At 44.1% G+C, this 25,426-nt stretch overlaps 1 protein-coding gene across 9 annotated transcripts; it reads right to left on the bottom strand.

The window, feature by feature from the left end:
* Positions 1-1,624: 1,624 nt before the first annotated feature.
* Rnf14 (ring finger protein 14) lies at positions 1,625-25,426 on the bottom strand. 9 transcript variants are annotated; one of them, XM_036204823.1, is made up of 10 exons: positions 24,868-25,267; positions 24,501-24,602; positions 22,686-22,845; positions 22,019-22,180; positions 20,655-20,806; positions 12,981-13,511; positions 11,419-11,647; positions 6,969-7,141; positions 4,446-4,576; positions 1,625-2,929 (listed from the first exon to the last, which is right to left on the bottom strand). In XM_036204823.1, the coding sequence occupies exons 4-10, from the start codon at positions 22,170-22,172 to the stop codon at positions 2,872-2,874; spliced, it is 1,428 nt and encodes a 475-aa protein (XP_036060716.1). In that variant the 5' UTR covers positions 22,173-22,180; positions 22,686-22,845; positions 24,501-24,602; positions 24,868-25,267; the 3' UTR covers positions 1,625-2,871. The 9 variants fall into 9 exon arrangements, with proteins under 9 accessions (XP_036060716.1, XP_036060717.1, XP_036060714.1 ...); XM_036204824.1 differs by having other exon boundaries at positions 24,878-25,267; XM_036204821.1 differs by lacking the exons at positions 24,501-24,602; positions 24,868-25,267 and adding an exon at positions 25,280-25,426.

Raw genomic sequence — 25,426 nt, 5'->3', positions numbered from 1 at the left:
AGTGATATCACTGGGCTTTGCTGCTTCAGGGCACCATGCTGATTTGAGTGGCATATGTAACCACCTGAGGCCACGTTGAGGCTCATGGTCTCTGCAGCCACTGAGGGCCTTTAGTGGGTCAGTGGTCCTGATATGGCCAAGGGCTGTGTTTATGTCTCCAGCCTCTATTACCCATGCAAATGCCTCTGGTCAGGGCTGCCACCTGAAGCCACATTAATGTCCATGGGTGCTGGAAAGCTGGCCCCAACCCTCACCAGCCTACAGCACTGTGGTGCAGGTTGCAGAGGAGACCGGGGAAAGCTAGTCTTACCCTGCTCCAACCTCAGCTAATGGCTTCTGGCATGGATGCAGGTGGGAAAAACCTCATCCTCCCTTGCGGGGCTGGCCACTAGGAGTTTGACCATGCTCCAGTAAACAAATGGACAACACATAATGGACTTGCTTTGGAGTTTTTTAGGAGGAAGGAGAGATTATGGGGGAGGGGGCCAGACATGAGAAGACTGGGTGGTGAGCACTATAGGGGCACATGATGTGAGATTCCCAAATAATAAAAAGTATTTAAAAATACAAAGAAAAACATAAAAAAAAAAAAAAAGATCAAATCAGATGCATCTCAGTTGACAAAGGCAGCCCAAATCAACAACCTAACTACAGTTCCAGGGGGTCTGAAACTCTCTTCTGCCCTCCTCTGGCACCAGGCACACATATGGTATACAGAGACAGACAAGCAGGCAAAGCACACATACACATAAAAATTAAAAAAAAAAAAAAAAAAAAAGAATTCTACTTAAACTCTACCACCTCAAAATTAGATGCCTCAAAAATGATATTTAGAAACTCAATTGTCTGTGTTAAAATTGAGGGTGAGGATTTTGTAGCTGAGGAAAACCCAAAGCTCTCGTCAGGGAGTATACAAGTCTGACTGCAGCACCTCTGCTCTTTAGACATCATCCGGGAGGGAGGGAGGGGGGGAGGACGGGCGGGCGGGCAGGCTCTCTGGTTCCTTTCAGGACAGCACTGCCAAGGCTCCACTCTCCCCTCTAAGATGTCCCCAACAGAATGCACACAGATGAGATCAAATGAACCAAGACTGCTGTCATCTATCAACCAGGGCGTGTCAATGGCTACCCTGACACATGCCACACTGAATTCCTGCTAACACTGCTCTCAGGGATTTACTCAGCGGTCATTTAATTTTCATTTCTTACCTTCAACTTATCTTTTAACTGCAGTGATTATATAAAATGTGCTGGATGGAAGCCCATGAAAAGAATATGTTCAAACAAAATGTGAGTTAAAAAAGGCACAGGCCCAAGAAAAAGGAGGTGCTATTCTGTGACTCTTCCTTCTGGATTTCAGATGGTGTGTGTGTGTGTGTGTGTGTGTGTGTGTGTGTGTGTGTGTGTGTTGGGGAGTGGGGGTGTCATTCAATGGCAGGACTCAGGCTCAGCATGCTTGAGATCTTGGTCAAGACCTCCAGAACCACCACCAAACACACACACACACACACACACACACACACACACACACACACACACCAACAGAACAAAAACGTGAGCTAGTTTTGAATCCGACCAGTGCTTTGGTGACAGAGCAACAGGACATCTCTATCTCAACTGTAGGATGAATTTTAAATTATTTTTATTTTTAAGATTAAGCATCCTCACTGACATCCAGAAGCAGTCCGTGCTGACAGTTAAGCAATTCCTTAATTTTCAGTGTCAAAGTAGAAAACACATGTTCACAGAAGCAAGTAAATTCCTGTCCTTCTCCAAACGTCCACCAAGTGGACTACTACAAAGCCACTTACAGAATCACGAGGAAGACAGTTTTCCAAAAAGCCAATAACACCCAGAAACAGGAATCCAGCCATCAAGCTATAATTATCACCCCAAACTCGGCTGTCTAAGCAGGGAGTGTAGGAAGCCCAATTCCTATAGGTTATTAGAGAAGACCTGAATGTTCAGAAGGTTGGGGCCAGAACCATGGTGCTGTCTGTCCACAGGTTCAGAGAACATTCATCTGAGGAATAAACTGGGCTCTTTCCTATTCGAGCAGAGGAAATGAAAACACACACTGTTGAAATCAACACCAACGGTCCTTGCCCACAGAAGGCAGGAGAGCAAAGGGGAGAGAGTAGAGAACAAAATGGGGGCAGACAGCTCTGACTCTTCTCCCCAGGTGAGCAGGAGGGGGGCCCTGAGCCAGATTCACTCCTTCTGCATTTGGTTCTACACCAGTGGATTGATTCAACACACCATTCATAAACATCAAGTGACCCACGGGGCTTGTGGGACTAAAGTACTTTAAAATTTATTGTCAGTTTCTATTTGGAAAGTGGAGGGTCAGAAGGACACTGGGACGTCTGGTTGGTCACAGAGTGGAAGGTCCTCCATGGAGAACTGGAGGAGGAGCAAGCAGTGTGTAGCCAGTGGATCAGGCTCTCAGTGTCAACGGGGCTGTGACTGTCCCCAGCTACCAAAGGAGAGTCTTGAGAGGGCTCCAGCAAGGTCAGCCTTCCTGGACACAGTCTCAAAGTTTAACTCTTGACCCTCTCCCTAACCTAATGCTTGGGGAAGAAAATAAATATTCACTTTATACTATCCACAGTTTGGACATATTATAATATTTAATCTACTATAGTTTGCATTTCCGAACCTTTGGCATATAATTTTATCAGAATTATGTTACATGGAAAAAAAATGTGTGTGCCTTAATCAGTAGTACCAAAGAAAAATATCAACCCTGTTCTTCCTTCTCCACAGGAAGAGTGAATATACAGCACCCTAAGTGTCTCGCAAAGTTTCTTTGTGTACTTGACAGAAGATTAGGGCAAACATTCCATCTCTGTATGTTGAGCAGAGGAATGAACTAGTCTTCAATTTCATCTTCCCAAACATCCCCGTTAACATCCACGGCATGGAACAGTCTGAAAGCATAAAACAAGTACATGCTTATGCAGCTGGACAAAACTGAGCATAATCTCTTTCCTTTTTTCAAAACACTCTATTCTTCTGATAACACCTCTGCATACATTTTCTTCTTTAATCATTTCTTTAAGGAGGGCTGAAATCTAGGTCTTTCTAAACAAGCTGCAGTATGTTTGTAAGAACAGTACTGGCCAGCTGGGCATGGTAGTGCTTGTCTTTAATCCCAGCACTTGGAAGGCAGAGGCAGGAGGATCTCTATGAGTTCAAGGCCAGCCTAGTCTACTTAGGGAGTTCCAGGACAGGCAGAGGTGTATAGAAAGTTCCCCATTCGAAAACAAAACAAAAAATGGGAACAAAAAGTAAAAAAAAAAAAAAAAAAAACCACACAAAAAAACCCCAGTACTGGTCACTGAATCTACAGCCTCTTGCATACCAGGAAGCTGCCACAAAGATGTACCCATCCCTCTTTTCACTTGATTTGTAAACTATGGTAATGGGCAGCACCAAACTGGTAATGTATACGGTCTGCAAAGTAAGTCGAGAGTGGGGAGTCATGCGGTCTGGAAGAAACTGAACTCTTCCAGTAAACAAGCAGGCACGTGCTAGTCCCCATGCTCCTGCGTCCTCCATGGGTGGCATGCGTGTGGGGCCTTGGCTTCTTTCCCTCACAGTCTCTAAAGCCGGTGCCATTTCCAACCCTGGCTTGCAGGACTAAGTCCTTCAGTTTCTGTTAGACTTTTTGAACACCCGTGAGTGCAGGTTCTCTACAGAAACCAATGGAGGAGAACACTGATAACCTCGAAGATCTGTTGAACAATAATCCACACTGTGTCAAGAACCTCCTTGTCTAATAACAAGGGAAAGGGAAAACATACTTTTGCTGCATTAAATGATAGCACGCTAACAGAGGAACAGTATGACTATGGTTCTCCCACTGGGGCACCACATGCAGTACACCACATGAAATAGCCTTGTCAAAACTGCCAGGTGGCGGCAGTGCATGCCTTTAATCCCAGGGCTTGGGAGGCAGAGGCAGGCAGATCTCTGTGAGTTCGAGGCCAGCCTGGTCCACAGAGTGAGTTCCAGGACAGCCAGGGCTACACAGAGAAATCCTGTCTTGAAAAAACAAACAAAACAATGTAAAAAATAAATGTTTTTCAAGAGGTGTATAATCTGATCATAAACCCATTTTCAAGAAGATTTAAAAATCACGTGTAGCTAAATCTGAAGTCTAGCTACTTCAGAGAAATAAAAGCTGGTATTTAGAAAATAAACTAGTCTGCATAATGGTATCAAAACATACTGCAGATGGACTACAAGGATGGTTGAGAACGCCTGCTGTATAACCATGAGGACCAGAGTTTGGATCCCAGCACTCACATAACAAACCAGGCACACTGCAAGTGTCTATACTTTCAGCTCCAACTCTGAAAGATGTGACACCCTCTCAGGCCCACCACGCATGCACCATTCACCACTTTAAGCGCTAATCCAGGGAACCTGGCGTGCACAGACCTGTTAAAGCATGGGGACTCGGGATCAGTGAAGTGTTTGTAAGGGTTGGCTCTGGAGAGAGAACCCATGCAGATCCAGCAGAAGTACTGCATACAGCCGGTACAGGTCATCTTGTTACAGCCGTCCAGCTTCTGGTGGGAGGAGACAGGAAGCACAGTGGTGAAACAGAAGAGGAGACAGGAGCCACACAACACACAACACTCCTAGTCTTTTGTCCTTTCCCAGGCAACACACCCAGTGACAGCCACACAAGTCTGCGCTGAAAGTGAACACAGAAGTATTGAGCAGGTCCTCCTACAACTAGATACTTAGCACAATCTCCTCTCATAATTACAGACACACAAGAGGAACACATAACTAGATAGAATGTTGCTTTATTCTCAGTACTAGACATAGAATCTAGGTTCTTCTACATGCTAGGCATCCACTCTACCATTAAGTGCTATCCCTTTCCACTTTGTATTTTTCAGACAGTGTTTAAGTTGTTCACCCTGGCCCTGGCAACCCTCCTGCTTCACTTCCCCAAATGGCTGGGATTACAGACTGAGCAACCAGGCTGGATCAAATTTTACCTTTCTATACAAATCACAACTAATAAGTGGAATCATATCTTGTTTCTATCATAGGGCTCAGGCCCTGCAGAAGTGGTCAAATATGATGCCACTTTCCTTAATGATGTAACTAAGAAATTATCAGTTTCAGTCACGATGTACAGGACTGGAAAAGACAAAACCAAATGGAAGACTACGTGGTCATTCTAAAATCCACTTAAGATTTTGGTGAGAAGAAACAGATTTGTCTATTTGGCTCAGATTAATGGGGAAAATGCCTCCATTTCCTCAGCACATATTTGTTAAATACATTTGCTATTTTGAAGGATAAATAGTTCTGAAAAGTCAGTTATGATTTTTTTTTTCTGAGACTGAGTCTCATGTATCTATGTTGGTCTTGAACTTGCTATGTAGCTTTGGGTGACCTTGAACTTCTGAGTTTCCTGCCCCCACTTCTTAAATTCAAGAACTACTGGTATACACTTCCATGTCTAGTTTGTTGTCAAACTAGTTCCAGTCCTGGGACTGAACCCAGGACTTCATGCATTCTAGACCAGTACTCTACCAACTGAGGTATATCCCCAGCCCCAGATAAGGTTCTTTAAAAACAGAGATAAGACTGGGGCTGGAGACATGGCTCCTTTGTTTAAGAGCACTGGCTGCTATTCTACAGGATTCAGGTTTCATTCTCATCACCCACACGGTGGCTCACAACCACCTGCAACTCCAGTTCCGGGGATCCAAAGCCGCCTTCTGGCCTCTGCAGGCCCCAGGCATGCACATGGTGCACAGACAAACATGCAGGCCAACAGCCATACACACAGACTAAAAGCCACTTTTAAGATCACACAGATTCAGAGTTGACTGTAGCTCTAGTGTGGTCTTGTTCTAACTTGCTACTGTCCCTTTCAAAACTGGTGTTGGGAATTTAATCCTCACTGTGGGATATTAAAAAGATGGGTCTAGCCAAGTGGTGGTGGCTCACACCTTTAATCCCAGAGACAGAGGCAGGCAGATCTCTGAGTTCGAGGGCAGCCTGATCTACAGCTAGTTCTAGGACAGTCAAGGCTACACAAAGAAACCTTGTCTTGAAAAACCAAAAGAAAGAAAAAAAAGTGGGAACTTAAGCTGAATATTGTATTTATTATATTAGAAGTAGGGTCCTTGAGAGAAGATGAGGGGGAGCTAAGGTCACTGGGCTGGAGTCCCATCACTGGACACTGGTGGCTTTCCACAGGATAGCATTATCAGTGGAGACACTACACACGATGATGCTCTACACTATCTCAGGACAGAACCAGAACATAATCCAGTGAGCTTTATAACCTACCTAGCCTTGGTATTGTTATTAGCAAAAGGAAGTGGCATGGAGCGACGTGTATTCAATTTTGAGGTGGATACAATGTGAGATAAACTGTCTGTCTATAAAAGCACTTTGAATAGAGAAGCCTATGTGCACTTAAAGTCAGTAACAGTATTTACTAGTGAGATTTTATTTTCCGAGTAAGAAGGCTGGGTCGGTACCCAAATGTGTTTTCTCCAGAACATAACTGTTAGGATTCTGCCACTCCAGCTGTATGACTGCACGTGCACAGTTCAGTGGCCAAGCAAGGGGTCTTACATCTTACGTCACCCGTCTGCTGCATGATTACGTAATGCATGCAGCGTAGTCCAGCATTCATGGCATAGCTCTGTAAGCCCACCTGTGCATATGCAGGGGAATCCTTAAAAAGCCGACACGGTCTCCTCCCCCCACTCTCTCTGCCTACATGTGTCTCTTCCCAGGCCTGGCCACGCTCTCTTCTGTCCCCTTCCTCCTAATAAAGCGCTGACACTGGGTTTTGTCGTGGCTTGTGACCTTCTCGCACGGTAACAACGCTGCTTTTTATTTACTTAAAACCAGCAATAACTACTATAATTAACCAGTGGGCTTCTAGGGCAACTGTGCTTGAAGTCTGCCTATAGCAGTCACCTGTATGGGTGTCCCACAGCAGGGGCAGCTCTTGGAGTTCTTTTCCAGCCAGTCTTTACTCTCCATCTCTTCCAGGGCCTTCTGAATCACCCTCTTGCCATACCTCTGTTCCAAGAACCTTTTAGTAGCTTCATCTGCTTGTAGGTATTCATTTCGTAAGTCTATTAATTTCTCTAGAAAGTACAATAGAAAGTTAACTGTTACTCTGCAATGCTGACTAAAAACACTAAAAATGGTCATAATTGACACAGCGGTACAGTTTTAGCCCCAGCACTTAGGAGGCAGAGGCAGGCAGAGCTCACTGAGTGAAGTTGGAAGGCTAGCCTGGTCTACATAGAGAGGTCCAGTTCAGCCAGAACTACATAATGACCGTCTTGAAAAAACAACAACAAAAGCCATAAAAAAATCCACCCAAAATATTTAAATATAAAAGATGGGGAGGGGCACAAAAAGGGACAATGGAGTAGCTATGACTAAAACATGTATGTCTAAAAATGTGAAGATGGCCGGGCCGTAGTGGCGCACGCCTTTAATCCTAGCACTCGGAGGCAGAGGCAGGTGGATCTCTGTGAGTTCGAGGATAGCCTGGTCTACAGAGCGAGTTCCAGGAAAGGCACAAAGCTACACAGAGAAACCCTGTCTCGAAAAACCAAAAATTTGAAAATGAAATCCATATTGTGTATAATTAACATGTCAATAAAAACCATAAATGTATTGTGAGTGAAAATGTGAACAATCTTCTGTAGTTTAGATCTGCATATCAAAGAAAGCTTTCAACATGCTGAAAACACACACACACACACAAACTTTTAACTGGCATGGCTACTATTCAATCCAATACTCATAGTATACTTACATGACAAGAAGGTAAAGGTTATGCTAGCAAGGGACAGAGGCAAGCAGGCTCCGCCCACGGAGAGTCGACTGGCTAAGGGGCAGGCGGGCTCCGCCTACGGAGAGTCCTGGCTAAGGGACTGGCGGGCTCCGCCCACGGAGAGTCCTGGCTAAGGGGCAGGCGGGCTCCGCCTACGGAGAGTCCTGGCTAAGGGGCAGGGTTTCCTTTTACTTTGACTTCTCAATACTGGCTTGTTTATGTAGCTGGCATCATTCAATGAGACTGGCTTGTTGAAAAGAACAGAGATCTCGTGGAGTTCAGGGGCAGTGTTTGCCAAGGCCCTGAGGTTAGTCCCCAATACATGCCATACCAAAATCTGTAAGTGGTAGGCACTGATTCTACACTATGTAAACATCAAGCATCATAAAACTCTACAAGTTGACAATTGGACAAACAAAAATAGTGACTAAAATTCACTTTGTTACATGTGCTCTCGCTGGGGTGGTTGAGATGGCTCAGTGGGTAAAGAAGCTGGCTGCCAGGCCTGAGGACCAGAGCTCATATCCAGGTCCGTATGGCGGAAGAACCAACTTCCGCGAGTTGTCTTCTCACCAAGGTATGAGTGTGCCTGCCACCGCCAAAAATAATTACTGTGATTTTTAAAGCAGTTCTTCCTTGAGGCTGGAAGAAGGCTCAGCAGTTAAGAACATTTGATGCTCTTCCAGAGGACCTGGGTTTTGTTCCAGCACCAACCTCATGATGCTCAACCAACCTGTAACGCCAGCTCCGGGGGAATCTAGTGCCCTCTTCTGGCCTCCATAGGCACTGCACTTACATGTATGTACCCACACATACAAATAAAAATAAATTTTAAAAAACGTTCTTTCAGCCGGGCATTGGCGCACGCCTTTAATCCCAGCACCCTGGAGGCAGAGGCAGGCAGATCTCTGTGAGTTCGAGGCCAGCCTGGTCTACAGATCTAGTTCCAGGAAAGGCACAAAGCTACACAGAGAAACCCTGTCTCGAAAAAAAAAAAAAAAAGTTCTCCCCCCCCCCCCCTTTTCCCCAATATTCTTTGAGATCCAGGTCTCAGCAGAATTGTAGGCATAACAAAAAGGCTTGAGCAGGAAACTCCTCCACTCCTGACCTCCTGACTGCCTCTGACCTTTGCCCTAGCTACAGAAAGTGAGCCATGAACTCTTCACCCTACAGGGATGGCCCAATCAGAGGCAGCGACTGCCTCTGACCTTTTGCCCTAGCTAACACCCCAGGGAAGGGCCAATCAGAAGCCATGAACACCTCGCCCCCATAGGAAAGGGCCTATCAGGAGCCGTGAAGACCTCACGGGGAGGGCCAATCAGAAGTGGACAGACAACTCCAGGTGCCGAAGCTACAATGTTGCAATCCCCCAAGAAAGCCAATCAGCTCAGTCCAGGTATTCCTAACCAAGGCTTGAGCCAATCCCAAGTCTGTAACTAGGCAGTCTTGGAATTTTCCCCAGCCCTCCCCTTTGTCTACAGAGCCACTATAAAAACTCTCTCCCTGTGCTACTCGGGTCTCTCCTGCTCTGCTGCTGTGTCAGTTGGACTGAGAGGCCCAAGTTAACTCGTATTAAAGATTGTTTTTACATCAGATTCTGTCTCTTGGAGATCCTTTGGGGATCCGAACCTTGGGCACAACGTTCTTCAGCTGGCTTATACTGCTGCTTTACCACTTAATGGATTAGGGCATCCATTTCCAAAGGTTCCAGCTGCAGACAAAAGCTTTTGTTCACAATTGTATTCCCTTAATTTTTCAATACAACTGAAGACCTCTCATAAAAGTTCTAGTTATTTAATTCATTTTTATTTGGGGGATATGTGTGTAGTGTGTGCACGGAGAGTACAGATATGTGTACCTGTGCACGTGAATGTGAGGGCCAAAAGACATCGGTATCTTCCTCCATCGCTCTCTACCTTACTCATTTAAGACACTGAACCAGAAGGCCCCCATTTAGGCAAAGATGGGGTTTCAGACGTGTGTGGCCATGCCCAGAGTTTTACATGAGTGCTGGGGACTCAATCTCAGGTTCTTGTGTTGGCAAAGTAAGAACTCTTCCACTGAGCCACCTCCCCAGCCCTGCTCTTTAGCCTGCTTTCCTCATATTACTTAGAGGTCTGTTCCTTTGAAGCAATAGACACCTTCTGAGGTAGACTATAGACACTCTTTCTCTTTTCAGCTGTACATTCTTAAGCGCACTGTGCAGTCCTGTGGCACCGCCACTGTATTATAACAGACATCTTTCTCATCTCTCTAATAATTCAGATTTTTGTGTTTTTAAACATCTTGAAGACAGAAATTTATTGTTCAATATTCTCTAACGACACACACACACACACACACACACACACACACACACTCACACACTCACACAGATTCCTAATTCTGCTGAACCCCAAGCCTACTTGAACCTCTCCAAATTTGTGAACCACCGCCCTTCTCTCGCCACCAGGATTAGAGAGGTAAAGACCAACACTGTTCTTCGGCATAACCTGAGGAATAAACCACCCTAATACTTCAGGCTACCAGACTCTGCCCTGAATCAGCTGGAACTGTTGCCTCACTCTCCCCTGAGACATTTCCTTATAAATCAAGGCAGTCTGCTGGCATTCCCAATCAGTGACCATAACACCATTAGCAGCTCCCATTCTGCATTTTCTGCATATTAGCTCACTGTTTCTCATATTACGCAGGATGAAAGATCAGTCCTCCTGTTGGGAAACAATACTTTTGCAAAATACAACAGAAGGAATTTCTAGAAAGATAAGTTTTAAACTCTGACTTTCAATTTCTGTATCGACCTTGTCACAGACTCAAACTACAACCTAACAGCAGCTTTGCACGGTACTTCCATTAGTTCTCTCCATTTTCAAACACCTTTGGAATAGTCTCATCATCTTCATTAATCTGAGAAGATTCAGGACACCAACGACCAGTCAACGTGACAAAAGGGGCCTGATTCCCCAGACCGTACCCACGTCACAACAGGCACGTGTTTCACCTACATTCACTGCAGCACAGGTGTCTCGGGGAGAAAGCATCTGAGGCCCGAGTAGACACAGGTGCCAAAGAGCAAGAGCGGCAGTCTGGATGCCTGCACCTGCCATGCAGGACCTGTGTCACTCCACATGCACTGGCAGATTCCACATGCTAGCCCTTTTCCTAGAAAGCCTTCCCAGTCTGCATGGTTCTGCTGGCTTCCAGTGAAGCCGCCCTGGTTGCCTAAATACAAGCCTAAATCCTTTCCCTCAGAACACTTCCTAACCTGCCCTCGCTTTCTTTTTCCTCCTCAGCACTTACCACTCCTTACTCTCTGTACTTTGTTGTCCCCACTAGACAAAGTATTTCAGCCAGCACTCAGCAGGATGTGTCAGTACACCACATCCACCATCAGGCTCAGGGGATGCTGGAGCAAAAGTTAGTCATAATTGGCGTGCAACTCTACTTCAGGTAACTCACTGACTTAGAGACAAATACAAACACAATGGGTGTGAAGACTCAATGTATGAATGGAAGTCACAGGCCTTGGTGAGGAAGGGCTACTAGTTGGGGGTTGGGCTCACAGTCACAACATACCTGCAGTTACCTTACATGGAGAGACCCCATGATAGGTCAGTCTGCACAAGGTACAGAAAGCGAAATTGCAGCTGGAGCAGATAGCCATGGTACCGCCAGGCTCCTGCATCACCGGGAGCTGGCAGCATGGACGGGGGCAGTATACCACATCTGCCATTAGATCCAAGGTAGACTGGAGAAGGAGGCGGTCATAACGGGCAAATAAGTCAGCTTCCACCAGCTCTTTGACCTGAGAGAGAGGAAATAGAGAGCATCTTAGATTTGACAATTTCCCAACTAGTTCTGATTCTGAGAAGAATCTTAGGTTGCTGATATAAAATAGATAGGTGTAAAATTCAAACCCTATTCTCAGTTCAGAATCAAAGCAGGTTTGGCAATAGTTTATACCTTTTTCATTTTTGAGCAAGGGGTGGGGCATGGTTGAGACAGGCTTTCCTATGTAGTCCACTGGCTTTAAATTTTCAGTAATCCACCTGCCTCAGCCTCCCATGTCCTGCTCTAACAGTCTATATCCTGACTGAGGCTGTGGTTGTATGGGTTCACACACTAAGGTGGTGCAGGCTTTCAGTCTAGCACTTGGGAGGCAGAGGCAGGTAGATCTCTCAGTTCAAGGCCAACCTGATCTAGAGAGAGTGAGTTCCAGGACAGCCAAGACTATAGAGAGAAACCCTGTCTTGAAAAACAAAACAATGGCTGGTCTTCCAGAGGACTTGGGTTCAAAGCACCTACATGGCAGATCACAGCTGTTTGTAACTCCAATTCTAGGGAATCTGACACCCTCATATAGACATACACGCAGGCAAAATACCAATGCATGTGAAATAAAATTTAAAAATTAAGAGATAGAACAGAAGTCTGCTTGTACATGTGTATATGTGTGTGCATGTGCCCACATACATCTGTGCATGTTAAAAGACAACCTGAGGAAGTTGGTTCTCTCCTTCTACCATGTGGTGTCCTAGAGGTCAAACTCAGGTCAACGGGTTTTGTAGCAGGTTCTTTTACCTATTAAGCCATCTAACTGGCCCTGGTTTTGATTTTTGAGATAGATCTCATGCAGCCCAAATAAGCCTTACATTTGCTCCACAGTTAAGGATGACACTGAATACCTGACTCCTGCCTCCACCTCTGGAGTACAGGATTATACCCAGCACTGGGCACTATAATAGCATTTATAGCATTCTTAATAGATACAATGAAACCTCTTGTGGACTGCACCCAAGGACTTAGTCTATACCATGAGTACTATCAAGAAAGTTTGTGAGTATAGGGGTGTGGCTTAGTGGGAGAGGGCTTGCCTAGCATGTGTGAGGTCTGGGATTGATCCTCAACACTGCAAAATAAATACATTATTAATTAATTAGAATTCCTGTGGCAAGTGTGGTAGCATACACCTACCATCCCAGCATATGGGAAGTCGAGGCAGGAGGATCATGAGTTTGAGTCCAGTCTGGGCTATACAGGAAGATCCTGTCTCAAAAGGAAATGAAGAAAAATTCCTGAGAGGTTTCCCTTTGTGAAAAGGACTAGAAGGCCATGTGGCATTGATGGAGTGATGTTACCTGACCAGGAGTAGCCACTGAAGAGCACTTTGGTTCTGGACAATTGAGGCATTTAACTTGGCCATCTTTGATCTGGATTTCAAAGTAGTCCTTCAGACAGGCTTTGCAGTACACATGTCTACACTCCAAGAAGTACATGCACTCACTACCCAGCTTCTCGCAGAAACAGATACTGCACAGGAACAATTTGCTATTGAAGCTCTTCATCTGCTGAGCTTGATTGAAGTCCAAGATTTCCTGGATCAGACTTGACAATGATTCTACATCCTGTACAGCTCTCTCATCCACAATTTCTTCTTGGTCTACATCGTGTCCAGCAGCTCCTCCAAAACCTAGCTCTGTGCTGGAAGAGGCCTGAGCCGTCGTCCTTCTCTGGGCTTTTTTCTGAGAGCCCATCTTGAGCTCAAAAGGAGAGACAATATTCAGGTAGGTGAGGGTCTCTTCCTTAAGAAACTGCATCCAGGCGAACAGCACCACACTGCCTCGGTGTTCTTCCCACAGGTTGTCTAGGTGCTTGCAGAGAGCAGAGAGCTAGGAGGAAGAACATGAGGATGCTGAGTTTGGAAAGATGATGATGATGAGGTACCAACTTCTCATCTTCCTAAGGCTCTTTGAAACCTATGTTAGAATAACTTCCTGACACTACTTTTTCTTACTACCATAATACTACCAACATTGTCACTGAATCATTTCTTAAACTACTCACCAACAGTGGCCAGAGTAAAACCTAAGGTCGGAATCTAGAAGTAGCAGCATGAAGACAACAGAATGCAAAATGCTGCAGGATGCAGAATCAGATTCCTACCCAGCTCCGGAAGCAGACTTTCAGCATCACTCTGTATTACATGTGTTAGAAAGGAATGTCATTTTACAGAAACTGTTTCTCTTGGGTGGTGCTGGCACACATCTTTAACCCCAGCACTGAGTACCTCTATCTCCCTCCTTGTAGAGCATGATAGGTTGCCTCAGTGCAGTGTCTACCCAGGATGTCCCTCAGTGCAACTCTCCAAAGCGTACAGCATGCCCAAAAAGACCTGGAGATGTGCTGTCCAGCTAGACACCAGAACATCCACTTCAAGAAGGAAAGATACTGCTGGGCGGCAGTGACGCATGCCTTTAATCCCAGCACTCGAGAGGCAAAGGCAGGTGGATCTCTGTGAGTTCGAGGCCAGCCTGGTCTATAGAGCAAGTTCCAGGACATCCAGGGCTACACAGAGAAACTCTGTCTCGAAAAGTGCCCCCCCGCCAAAACAGGAACTGTTTGTCTTTGGGAGCCCTACCCTTCCTTATAGGTGATCTAGAATTGTAATTTTAAAAAAGGATGGTGTATAGAAGCCATCCAGGCCCTGCAAGGGTCTCAAAGCACTTCTTTCTGAGTAGTAAAACTTGATGATTACCTATGTTCTCGTCTCCCTTTCTGTTCCTCTTTTGGATTAATTATACTTACTTCCTATAACAAATATGTTCAACAGAAATTTATGAGGCACATATGAAATAGTAAATGGGCTGAAACAAAAAGAAAAATAAATGAAAATAAAAGTATCATTCAGAGCTGGAGACACAACTCAGTGGTAGAGTGCTTGCTTACCTAGTCCACAGAAACAACAAAACAAAAACATCCAAGAAAGGACAGCAGCTTCAACACATGGAGCTGGGAAACTGGATATTCACACTCAAAAGAACCAAACTAAATGCACAACCCCAACACATACACATGAGTTACAAAATCACCCCAAAACTAATGAAGCTTTTTTATCAAACTGAGGAGCTTCTGCAGAGCAGAGGAAAAACTGAGTGCAGAGACCACCTACCAGATGGGAGAAGAGTCACAGTGCATGTAACACCTGACAAGGGCTGATGCTTAGCATATATGACAAACTCCAAAAGCACAAATCCCCCAAACGATCTGTTCTTCCCTCCTTTTGGTAGTACTGGGGCTGGAATTCAGGGCAGATGCTCTGTCATGAGCTGGAGTTCTTAGCCTTCTTTTTACTTTTTATTCAGAGACAGGCTTTTGCTAAGTTGCCCAGGTTTGACCTAATACATACATACATACATACATACATACATACATACATACATACATACACACACACACATATATATATATACACACACACACATATATGTATGTGTGTGTATATGTATGTATATATATGTATACACACACACACATATATGGCAGAGCGTGGTGGCGCATGCCTTTAATGCCAGCATTCAGAGCTCTCACAGAGGCAGGCAGATCTCTGAGTCTGAGGAGAGTCTGGTCTACAAAGCAAGCTCCAGGACAGCCAGGGCTACACAAAGAAACCCTGTCTGGAAACAACAACAACATGTGTGTATTTGTTCTGTATGTAGTTATGTGTAGGTACGGATATGCACACGCCATGGTCTACATGTGGAAGTCAGAGGACAACTTGCAGGCAAGTCCTTTCCTTCTACCCTACGGGTTCCAGGGATCAAACTCAGGTCATGAGGCCTGGTGGCAAGTGCCCCTGCCCACTGAGCCATTTTATAGGGCCAGCTCTTGAACTTTTGATGTTCCAGCCTCAGCCTCCTGAAGAGGTGGGATCAAAGGTTATTGCTGGTTCAAGCGATCTGATACTTGAGTAGGCAGATGAGGACCCGGGGGCCTGTTCAATGGCAGAATGCGCACGCAGCATGCACAGGGCCCTGGGTTTACTCCCCAGTACCACTCTCAATACAAACAAGGGCAAGACCTAACAGACAGTTCTCAAAGAAGCCGTCCAAGGGCCAGGCAAAGCTCATGCGAAAGCGCTCAGTCACCAACCAGGGTGATGTGAAAACCTAGCCACAGGAAGGTGTCACCTCACTCTAGTACAAACGGCTATCCGCAAAGACAAGTGCTGGCAAGGTTGTCGAAAAAGGGAACTAACTCTTGGTGCACCGTTGGTGAGAACGTAAATTAGTGCCTCCTCTGTGGGAAACAGTACAAAGGTTCCTCAAAAGAATCAAAACCACAACTACCACATGATTCAGCAATCACACCACCCGGGATATCTACAGAAAATGAGATTATATGTATCTTATACACTCCTGTACTGCAGAGCTATTCACTATTGCCAAGGAAGGAAATGACTTACTTAAACATCCGTCAACAGCTGGGTGGGTAGCAATGAAATACTGTCCATCTATAAAAGGGAATACAATCCTCTTTTTTGCAATAATGTGGATAAAATTGGGAATCACCATGTTAAGTGAAATGAGTCAGGCTCAGAAACACAAGAACTGAGTGGTTTTGTTCAGATATAGAATATAAAAAAGTTAGCCGGATGGTAGTGGCCCACGCCTTTAATCCCAGCACTTGGGAGGCAGAAGCAGGAGGATCTCCAAGCTCGAGGCCCAGTCTGGTCTGCAGAGTGAGTTCTAGGACATTCAGGGATACACAGAGAAATACTGTCTTGAAAAAAAAAGAAAGAAAGAAAGAAAGAAAGAAAGAAAGAAAGAAAGAAAAGAAAAAAAACCTCAGCTAGGCAAGGTGGGATACACCTTTAAGTAGAGGCTGAAGTCACCTCACCTTGAACTACATGAAATCCTGTCATTTTTCTTTCTTGAAAAAAAAAGGGGGTAGAGGGACTAGAGAGATGGCTCAGCAGTTAAGAGCACTGGCTGCTCTTCCAGAGGACCAGGTTTGTGTTGGTGGGATAGTGGTGAGCATAGGTGCCCTCCAGAAGACCCAGGTTCAGTTCCCAAAACCTACATGGTGGATCACAACCATCTCTAACTCCAGTTCCAGGAAATCTGATGCTCTCTTCTGGTCTCTGTGGGCACTGCATACATGAGGTACACAGACATACATGCAGGCAAAACACTTATACACATAAAATAAAAAATTTTAAATAAATCAAAGACAAAAGTAAACACAAAACAGTTCATTTTACAGAATCTGAGAGCAGAGGTGGGACAGGGATGGGAGGGACGTAGGAAATTGACCAGTGCTTACTAAGTCACAGTTACAGGACCAAGAAGTCCCAATGTGCACATAGTAGGGATGGAGGAGAACTGACCAGTGCTTACTAAGTCACAGTTATAGAACAAGAAGTCCCATGTGCACATAGTAGGGAGACGTCAGTAATAATGTGATAGCACAGGGTTGAAATCCTAACACTTGAGAGGTAGAAGTGGGGCAATTGTGAGTTTAAGGCCAGCCTCAGCTACACAGAGAGTTTGAGGACAACCTAGACTACATAAATCCCTGACTAAAAACACTAACCAAAGCCACCATGTATTTCTAAGAGCTAGAAGAGGGAGGGAGTAAGCCTGAAGAAAGGATTTTGGGTGTTTTCACTATAAATAGTAAAATGTTGGTGAAGATAAACACATTTATCATAATTGTAAAAACAACATTGGTTGTCCAATCTTAAACATTATACATGTACACATGTATCAAAATATCATACAACCCCATAAACATATTCAATTTATATTGTCTACTAAGTTGAAATAAATTTAAATAAACTAAGTATGTTAGTGTATACCTATAAGGCCAGCACTTGGGAGGCTCAGCAAGATGATCAGAAGTTCAAGGTCATCCTCAACTTTATAATGAGTTGAAGACCAGCTTAAACTATGGGAGACCCTGTCTCAAAAATTTATTTATTTATTTATTTTGGTTTTTCGAGACAGGGTTTCTCTGTGTAGCTTTGCACCTTTCCTGGATCTCACTTTGTAGACCAGGCTGGCCTCGAACTCACAGAGATCTGCCTGGCTCTGCCTCCCAAGTGCTGGGATTAAAGGTGTGCACCACCAACACCCGGCTCAAAAATTCTTTAAAATTGTTAAAATGAATACACCGTTCAAAGTTTTAAAGTTAATTCTAACTTCCAATCCTATTAAAGAGCCAAGTCAGCTGAAATGGCCACTTGTATAATTAAACCTGAATCCTTTTTTTTCCCCCCCACATTTGCAACAAGCTTTTCCCTTCTAGTCAGGGGATTCGATCCAGGGCTCCATACTTGGCAAGTAATACTCCAGCACTCAGCAGATCCCCAACCGACAGGCTCACAGTATTCTTCTTAGTAAGAAGTCTGGATCTACATCAACTCTGGGTCACAGAGGGAAACAGACTGACACTGGCCCTGGGCATTCATTACAGGCCCTGCACGTGTTTGGCTGTCACAAAGGAAGCTCTCACTTCTAAACTAAGCCATCAAAGTTAAACTCTTTTGACCTTTCCATTTCAAAGTGGTCTGTTTCATCAGAAAGTCAGGTATAAGACAATTTCCCATCAGAAATGTAAAATATTCATAACCACAGCTCAGGAATGATAAGCTGCTTTTCTTTTTTCAGGTAAACACCTAAAAACAAGCTTTCCAGATGGCAAGCAAATTTTGTAAATTAAATCCCAATGAAAAAATACCATTTTCTGTTCCTTGCTCTGTGTAGTGCTTCTGACAATTCTGCATAAGCACTTACCTAAATACTTACTGACAGCTAAAGCTTTTTTGGATTTGCTTGTAGCTTATAATATGAACCATGCTTTTTAAGAAACCTGCTAAAATATGCAAAATGTAACAAATACTTACTTTTTGGGGTTTTGTTTTTGATTCCTTTGTTTTATGTGTATGAGTGCTTTGCCTGAATATATGAATGTCCTGAGGTCAGAAGGCATCAGAGCCCCTGAAGCTGGAGTTGCAGATGGTTGTGAGCCACCATGTGGGTACCAGGAATTGAACTGGGGTCCTCTGTAAGAGCAACAATGTTCCTCTCTAGCCCCAAAGTGGGTAACTATTTAAAGGGGAAGTTCTGCATGCCATGTAAGCAGAGTCTGATAAAGACACATTCTCTTTCTCTCTTCTCTAGTCCCATTTCAGAAAAGGCATGCATATAAATGTGAAATAGGGAATGGAGGGGAAGAGAGAGAGATATGTATACTGGGGGAGAATAGAAAAACACTACATAATTAGAACCACTTTCTCATTCTATCTCCCCACCCCAATTCAGTGAATGACAGGTCCATGTGTCAATTTCATGATTAGCAGGTAAAATTCACAATGTCATGGGTTAGGGGTATAGCAACAAAGATTGAACCAAGAAACACAACCAATTAAAACATCAATTCTTCGTGTGAGACTTTATTTGATAAAGAATTCTACTATAATTTTATCTCAAGACAAAAGGTAATGAACCCTTCCCTATAGTGCTCCCAAAGCTAGCATTAAGTAGACACTGGAATCTGAAAGTTCATCATGCATCCAAATCATCTATCCCTTTCTATGCATGTGTGTGTGCAAGCACACGAAGGCATGCAGAGAAGGTATCAGTAACTCTGGAATTATGTGAGGCTCTAAATATCTAAAGAATTTGCCAGCCATCAGTGATCCACACGTCACTCATGGTAGCCTCAACAGATGATGAGCTGCCTCACCTACTGCTTCTAGCACATTATTATAATATCTTTCCTATTCTACAAGCATTATCTCTGTCAAAATTTAACTTCCTTTTTAAGCTATAATCTTAATTCTTGTAAAGGTACCTTTATGCAAAAGATTATATGGGAGAACAAAAACTATACGACACAACTAAGTGGGTTGTTGCACACATATACTTCCAGCTCTCAGAAGGCCGAGGGGGAAGATTCATGAGATTTAGCCCAGCCTGTGCTATGTAGTAAAACTCTATCTCCCCAAATAGACATATCAAAACTACAGGACTAAAAGGAAAAACTAATGAGCTATTTCCTTGAGGTCAACAACTGACAGCTTTTGTCTTAATATCAACTTATCAATTTTCATAACTTCTAGAAAAGTAGCTATTGATCCATCACATCTCGGAACACTGTAGTAGCTTCAAGTCATATTTATGTCTTAATCAAACACTGACATTGAAGAGAGGCACTTGAAGGCTCCAGACATAAATGATACAGAGGCAGACATGCTAATTACCCTGGTGTGATCAATACATGCTGTACACAGTATCAAACTGAAATATAACAATGTGCTCCATCATAAACACATACAGTATTACCTGTTGTTAATAAAAGGAGTCGAGGTTATTAGAAAAGGACAAACAGAAGGCAGGCTTTCAATATAAGGTCTCAAGCCTTAGAAAGTATCTACAAGAACTACACACATTTCTATTTGTGTGCACTTACAGCTAAGTGATACTAAGTGACAATTATCCATTATTAATACACAGATTCTTATGGAGAAGCATTTATTACATTTATTCAGGAAATTTGCTTATTATAGTTATTTAGCTCAATTTTCTGTTGTAATTACAATTAAATCTTTCATTTAAGGAATAAGAAACTGAGAAAATAATATCAGTATCTAATGAAAATGAGGACAACCTTATCTCTAGGAAAAGAAACAATAAACTTGATTGAAATCATTGCTGTTGTAATTCATGAGGATTAATTAAGTTTGTTCACTGCCATTTCTTTTTCCAGTACTAGGGCTGGAACCCAGGGCCTTGCACATGTAAGGTAAGAACTCGGTAACTGAGCCGTACCTCGGCCCTGCCTTTCTTTCTACAGCATCAAGCATTTTCAATTCATTAGCATTAGGATTCATGAACACTAGGGGAAAATTTACAAAATCAAAGCCATTTGTTCTTTATGCACTGAATTAAAGATCCCCAAGGCAGTCTTCAATTAAAGATGATTTTGAAAGTTTCTAAAAATGGAGAGGAGAAATTAAGTTTTGGGTCTACCTGAGTTGGTGACAGCCATTTGCCACTAAGTGTGAATGAAGGTGGGGAGGAGGATGGATAATCTGGTGGCAGTTCAAAGTTCAGCACAAGTGGTGGCAGAGAGCAAATGGTGTGTTCAAAGCCACTATTCTGGAGACACTCATTTGAATTGCCTGAACCAAAACAAAAATCAGAAAGGATCAGTTGATCACCACTGGAGTGTCCGAAACTCCTGAGCAGTGCTCAGCCCTAATGCTTTAGTAGAGGGGATAAAAACCCTCCCCCAGAGCACCTCTAGGCCTTAATGTTAGTTTGCTAGTCTTGCCTTCAAAAACAAAACAACACAACACCTTACAAGCCCTTGAAAAATCTACTTAGGTGCCATGTAATGTATGAAGTCACACAACTCATTCTTGCAAACACTTCCTAGTACAATTCCTAACACTAATGACAAAGTAATGCACAATGTTTTCATTGTTGGTTTATGGTAGACAGTTGAGACACAATCTAGAGAAAAAGACATTTATTTCTATGAAAGAACCATGACTTACTAAACCAGCATATGCCAACTAGTCATGAATCAGTTGGGGAAGTTTGTGCCAACAAACTACTATCAAGCTTGAGGATATAACACAGCACATAACACTCCCAGTCACAGGGTCATCTAAGAGATCACAGCTTCTAGGAGAAACATTGTGAGAAAATGTGCATCAAGTTCTCGGCAAATATATCAAAAACAGTTTGGTTCTTTTTCCTTTTTTTTTTTTTTTGTTTTGTTTTGTTTTTTCGAGACAGGGTCTCTCTGTGTAGCTTTGTGTCTTTCCTGGAACTCACTTGGTAGCCCAGGCTGGCCTCAAACTCACAGAGATCCACCTGGCTCTGCCTCCCGAGTGCTGGGATTAAAGGCGTGTGCCACCACCGCCCGGCTTGGTTTTTTTTTTTTTTTCCAACAAAAGGTGGCAGTGACAGCATGCCCCATACCTGTCCATGGCATTTGTACCAATTCTAAAAATCATGCAGAAACAACCATGTGACACTCTACGGTGCGCCAAGAATCCTCACAGCTGCACGTTATTATCTGTTTTCTTTGATTACTTCTAATTATCAATGACTGTGCTGATCAACTACTGATCAGGAAACTAAGCTGCATGAAATATGCAGTATATCTCAATTCAGTGGTCAAAAAGGCAGGATCGAATCCAACTGTTTTACACCCCCCCACACACACACATTTCCTTTTAAAGCAAACATGCATTAAATCTGTGCTACCAATATTTATCAATAACCCCTATGGCTATATACACAAGTGACAACTAAAATATAGTAAGAAATCAAGAACAGTTTTTATTTAGAAAAAAATCTGTGTTAAGATATTCTTAACTAACCGCTCACAAATATCTTGAAATTCTGCGGCAGATCCAGATAGATCCTGGTTTCTCCACCTTGGACAGACTCTGCTTTTCTAAACTCTTCTGCATCGTAAATACTCGCCAGGGCCAGTAGTTCATCCTCCTGGGCTTCCAGGTCTTCTGACGACATTGAATTTCCTGAGGATTGAAGACAATCATTCAAATCAGCTAGGAAATGCACATAACTGGGGGAAGTTTCATGGTATATAAAAGTCCCTCACAAACAACTGCAGAGGACTTATCAACCGTCTCTTTGCTGCTCAACACTAGTATTACATGCTGTCTTCTTCACTTAGGTGGTGTGGTGCTTCTAAGGACCAACTCAGGAAAACAACAACTGCCCTCTCACTGCTACACCTTTTGAAACTGAAATGGAGGCTGGTCTCAAAACAAAACAAAACAAAACAAAAGCAATAGTGTATTTTGCACATTCCTAAAAGATGATGCTACAAAATCTACAATGCTACAAAAATCTGATCATCCATTTAAATGACTTCATTTTCTTTTCATTTTCTCTAAACGTCCCCTATCTGAAACAATTCCATTTTCAAAAACTATTGCTTTTCCTCAGCAGTTGTTATGCTCTGCTTAAGCTTAGCCCTGTCTGAAACAGTGACATGTTCCATTTCAGATCACTTAGTACCTGTTAGTAACAACCAGAAGAAAGGGATAGTAATAGTGCAGTCGGGATTTCAGTTTGGCTTGGAATTTGTGCAAAGCCCATTTAATTTTCTAGCCAAGGGAGCTGAGACTGAGGTGGATAAGACACCAAGATGTCAAATATACTACGGAAATTCTGCCATCTGCAAAAAAGAAACAGGAAAGATGTGTGAGGACACTCTCCAGATTCAAATTCCCCATCTGTACTTAAGTCAAACACGCAGGCAGTTATTACTCTCCAAGGACAAATTGAGTCACGATGTGGTTACAGGGCAACTGTACGTTCCCCAGTAATGACAGACACCTTATCAAACTGCCCTCAGCCCTGTAACTGAGGTGGTTCTAGGAGATGACGGAACACCACACCCAACAAACATCATCTTTGTTTTTTGCTTTCTCTTTTCCTCTTCTGCTTCTTCTGTTCCTCATTTCCCACCCCTCTGGCTTTTACTCCCACCTGCTCATAAATTAGCCTTGCAGGTGACATTGTTAACTATGAGGGTGGGAGAGCATTTTAAGACAAAATATACACATGAGCCTCTAAGATGTACTCTAAGTATTTAGAGCCAGACTTCCAGGACTGGGGTTATAGCTCAGTGGGAGAGTGACCTCTAAACTGGAGTTCATTTTTGGAGAATTGTGGTCCAGAGATAGGTTATGGAGCATGAGTAACACCTTGAAATTATATGCAAGGGTGTTAGCATAAAACTAACTTTAAAACCATATTCTCAGAAGTGACTGCCAAATAAGTTAGTGTCATAATTAGTTTATGATTATAGAGCACTAACTGTTTACAGGACTAGGTCCGATCACATTACCTTACTGAATGAATCGTCAACAAACTGACCAGGAAGTAGCACATGGTGAGGATAGGATTAAGCCTTTTGTTTCTTTGTAAACAAAGAATTTCCAGACATGACTTCATGGTTTGAGGTTAGCATTCTCCATTTTGCTTGCACAACAGAATCTCCTGGAGAAACTGCCTCTTAAAATTCCATTACCCCGGCCATATTATAGAACAATTAAGTCAGGACTCTACAGTTGTAAGGTTTTTTTCCCCCATAACTTTTTAGACATCAGACTTCAAACAGGTTTCATTGCAGTCTTTTCATACATAATGTGCTTTTGTTGAAATTCCTCCCTGCTCTTTTCCTCATCTCCCTTTGTACCCATCCACCTTTAGCAGTCCCCTCCCCTTTCAGCATCCAGGCCACATGTGTTCTATTATCCCCTCCTGTCCTGAAAACCTCCGTGTCCTCTCTCACAGTGTCCTTCCTAGTTTCATAAGCTCTCCCCACAATCAATCACGCTCACACACAAAGTAGAGAACACTTCATGAATTTACATGTCGTTCTGCCACAGAGGCCACGCTAATCTCTGCATCATTTCAATCAGTCCATGTGCTGCCAAACTTCTGGTTTTCCAAGAAGCACAGAGGATTCCAATATGCAGCTTGGGCTGATCATCTTTACTCCAAATAACACCTCTCTTTGACAGTCCTTTCTGACCTATTCGACCTGACCCCAGCTCAACCAGAGCGCTAGACCCAGGAGGCCCTTAATCAGGATGCCAGCTTTCACTTCCTCCTGATTTCACCCACTCAGCCTTTGAGGGCAACCTCTAAAGTCCCAAGTCTACACAGTAGTTTCCCAACACACACTGTCTTCTTTCAAATCGGACCTTGCATTTCCTCTTCCACTAGCCTGCACTCGTTCTTCAAGAGGCAGGCCCAAGTGTTTTTCATCTACCTACTACTGTTCTCAGCATCAAGCTGTGCCCTAAAGCACTCAGAAAATACCTGGAGTAAAATGCAATGTGCTGCAACGGAGGACCAGAGGCATAGGACCACTTTGTCACATTCCACTAGAAGCAGGAGGTTTGGTCCGTTGTCACAGTAACACTGGTAAGAACAGTAACAGTTCGTGAGTTCTTACCCGGTGTCAGGCACGGCGCTAAGCCCTTTCAATGCACTAACTGACGCTAGCCTCCACAACCACGTGAAACAAGTCCTATTACTCTCTTCATTAATCAAAATTAGACAAATGACAGGTTGGGCTCTTTTCTGGACCATCTCTGGGCTTAAGATGCCTAACTGCTTCACCTGTAAGCCGGCAACAAGAATAAACCCTGGCAACACCAAACAGATAAAAGTTTAATGATACTACTGTTGCAAACCGGAAGCCGCTCCAGCAGGGCCCTCCTCCGCCAGCTTTCCCTAGCTTGGGAAAATCCTACTCATCTTCCCGGCCACTCCCTGCAGGCTCCGGCTCTGGGGTCAGCCTGGATCTCTCTCCGCCGCCTGCCAATCGCCATGCAGACGTTGTTTGTGTGACTCCCCAGCAACCTGGGGCAGAATCAAGGCAGGGCCACAGGCCCAGCGCTGGCAACGGGCGCAGAGAAGCCGGCCCCCTGGGCGTGCCGGAGGGGCAGGGCCCGTCAGCCCCGCCCCGCCCTGTCCTCTTGGCGTCCAGGGAGCCGGCCGCTCCGTCACGGGCAGAGGAGCCCGGTGTCCGCAAACCAGGCCCGGCCCGGCCACCCGGCTCTGCCTCGCGCACTCCCAGAGCGTCCCCGCCGTACCTTCCGGCCGCCCCGCCGAGCCCGGCCCGAAAGTTCCGCACTCCACCCTCGCCCGGGGCCCAGCGACAAGCTCACGGCCAGGCCTGGAGACACCCGGCTCCACCTGAGCACCGCCTCTTCCGCTCCAGAGCTGTCAGCTGAGAGGGG

Source organism: Onychomys torridus, chromosome 13, assembly GCF_903995425.1.
Source record: "Onychomys torridus chromosome 13, mOncTor1.1, whole genome shotgun sequence".
Lineage (NCBI taxonomy): Eukaryota > Metazoa > Chordata > Mammalia > Rodentia > Cricetidae > Onychomys > Onychomys torridus.
This window is presented reverse-complemented; position numbering and strand designations above follow the sequence as displayed.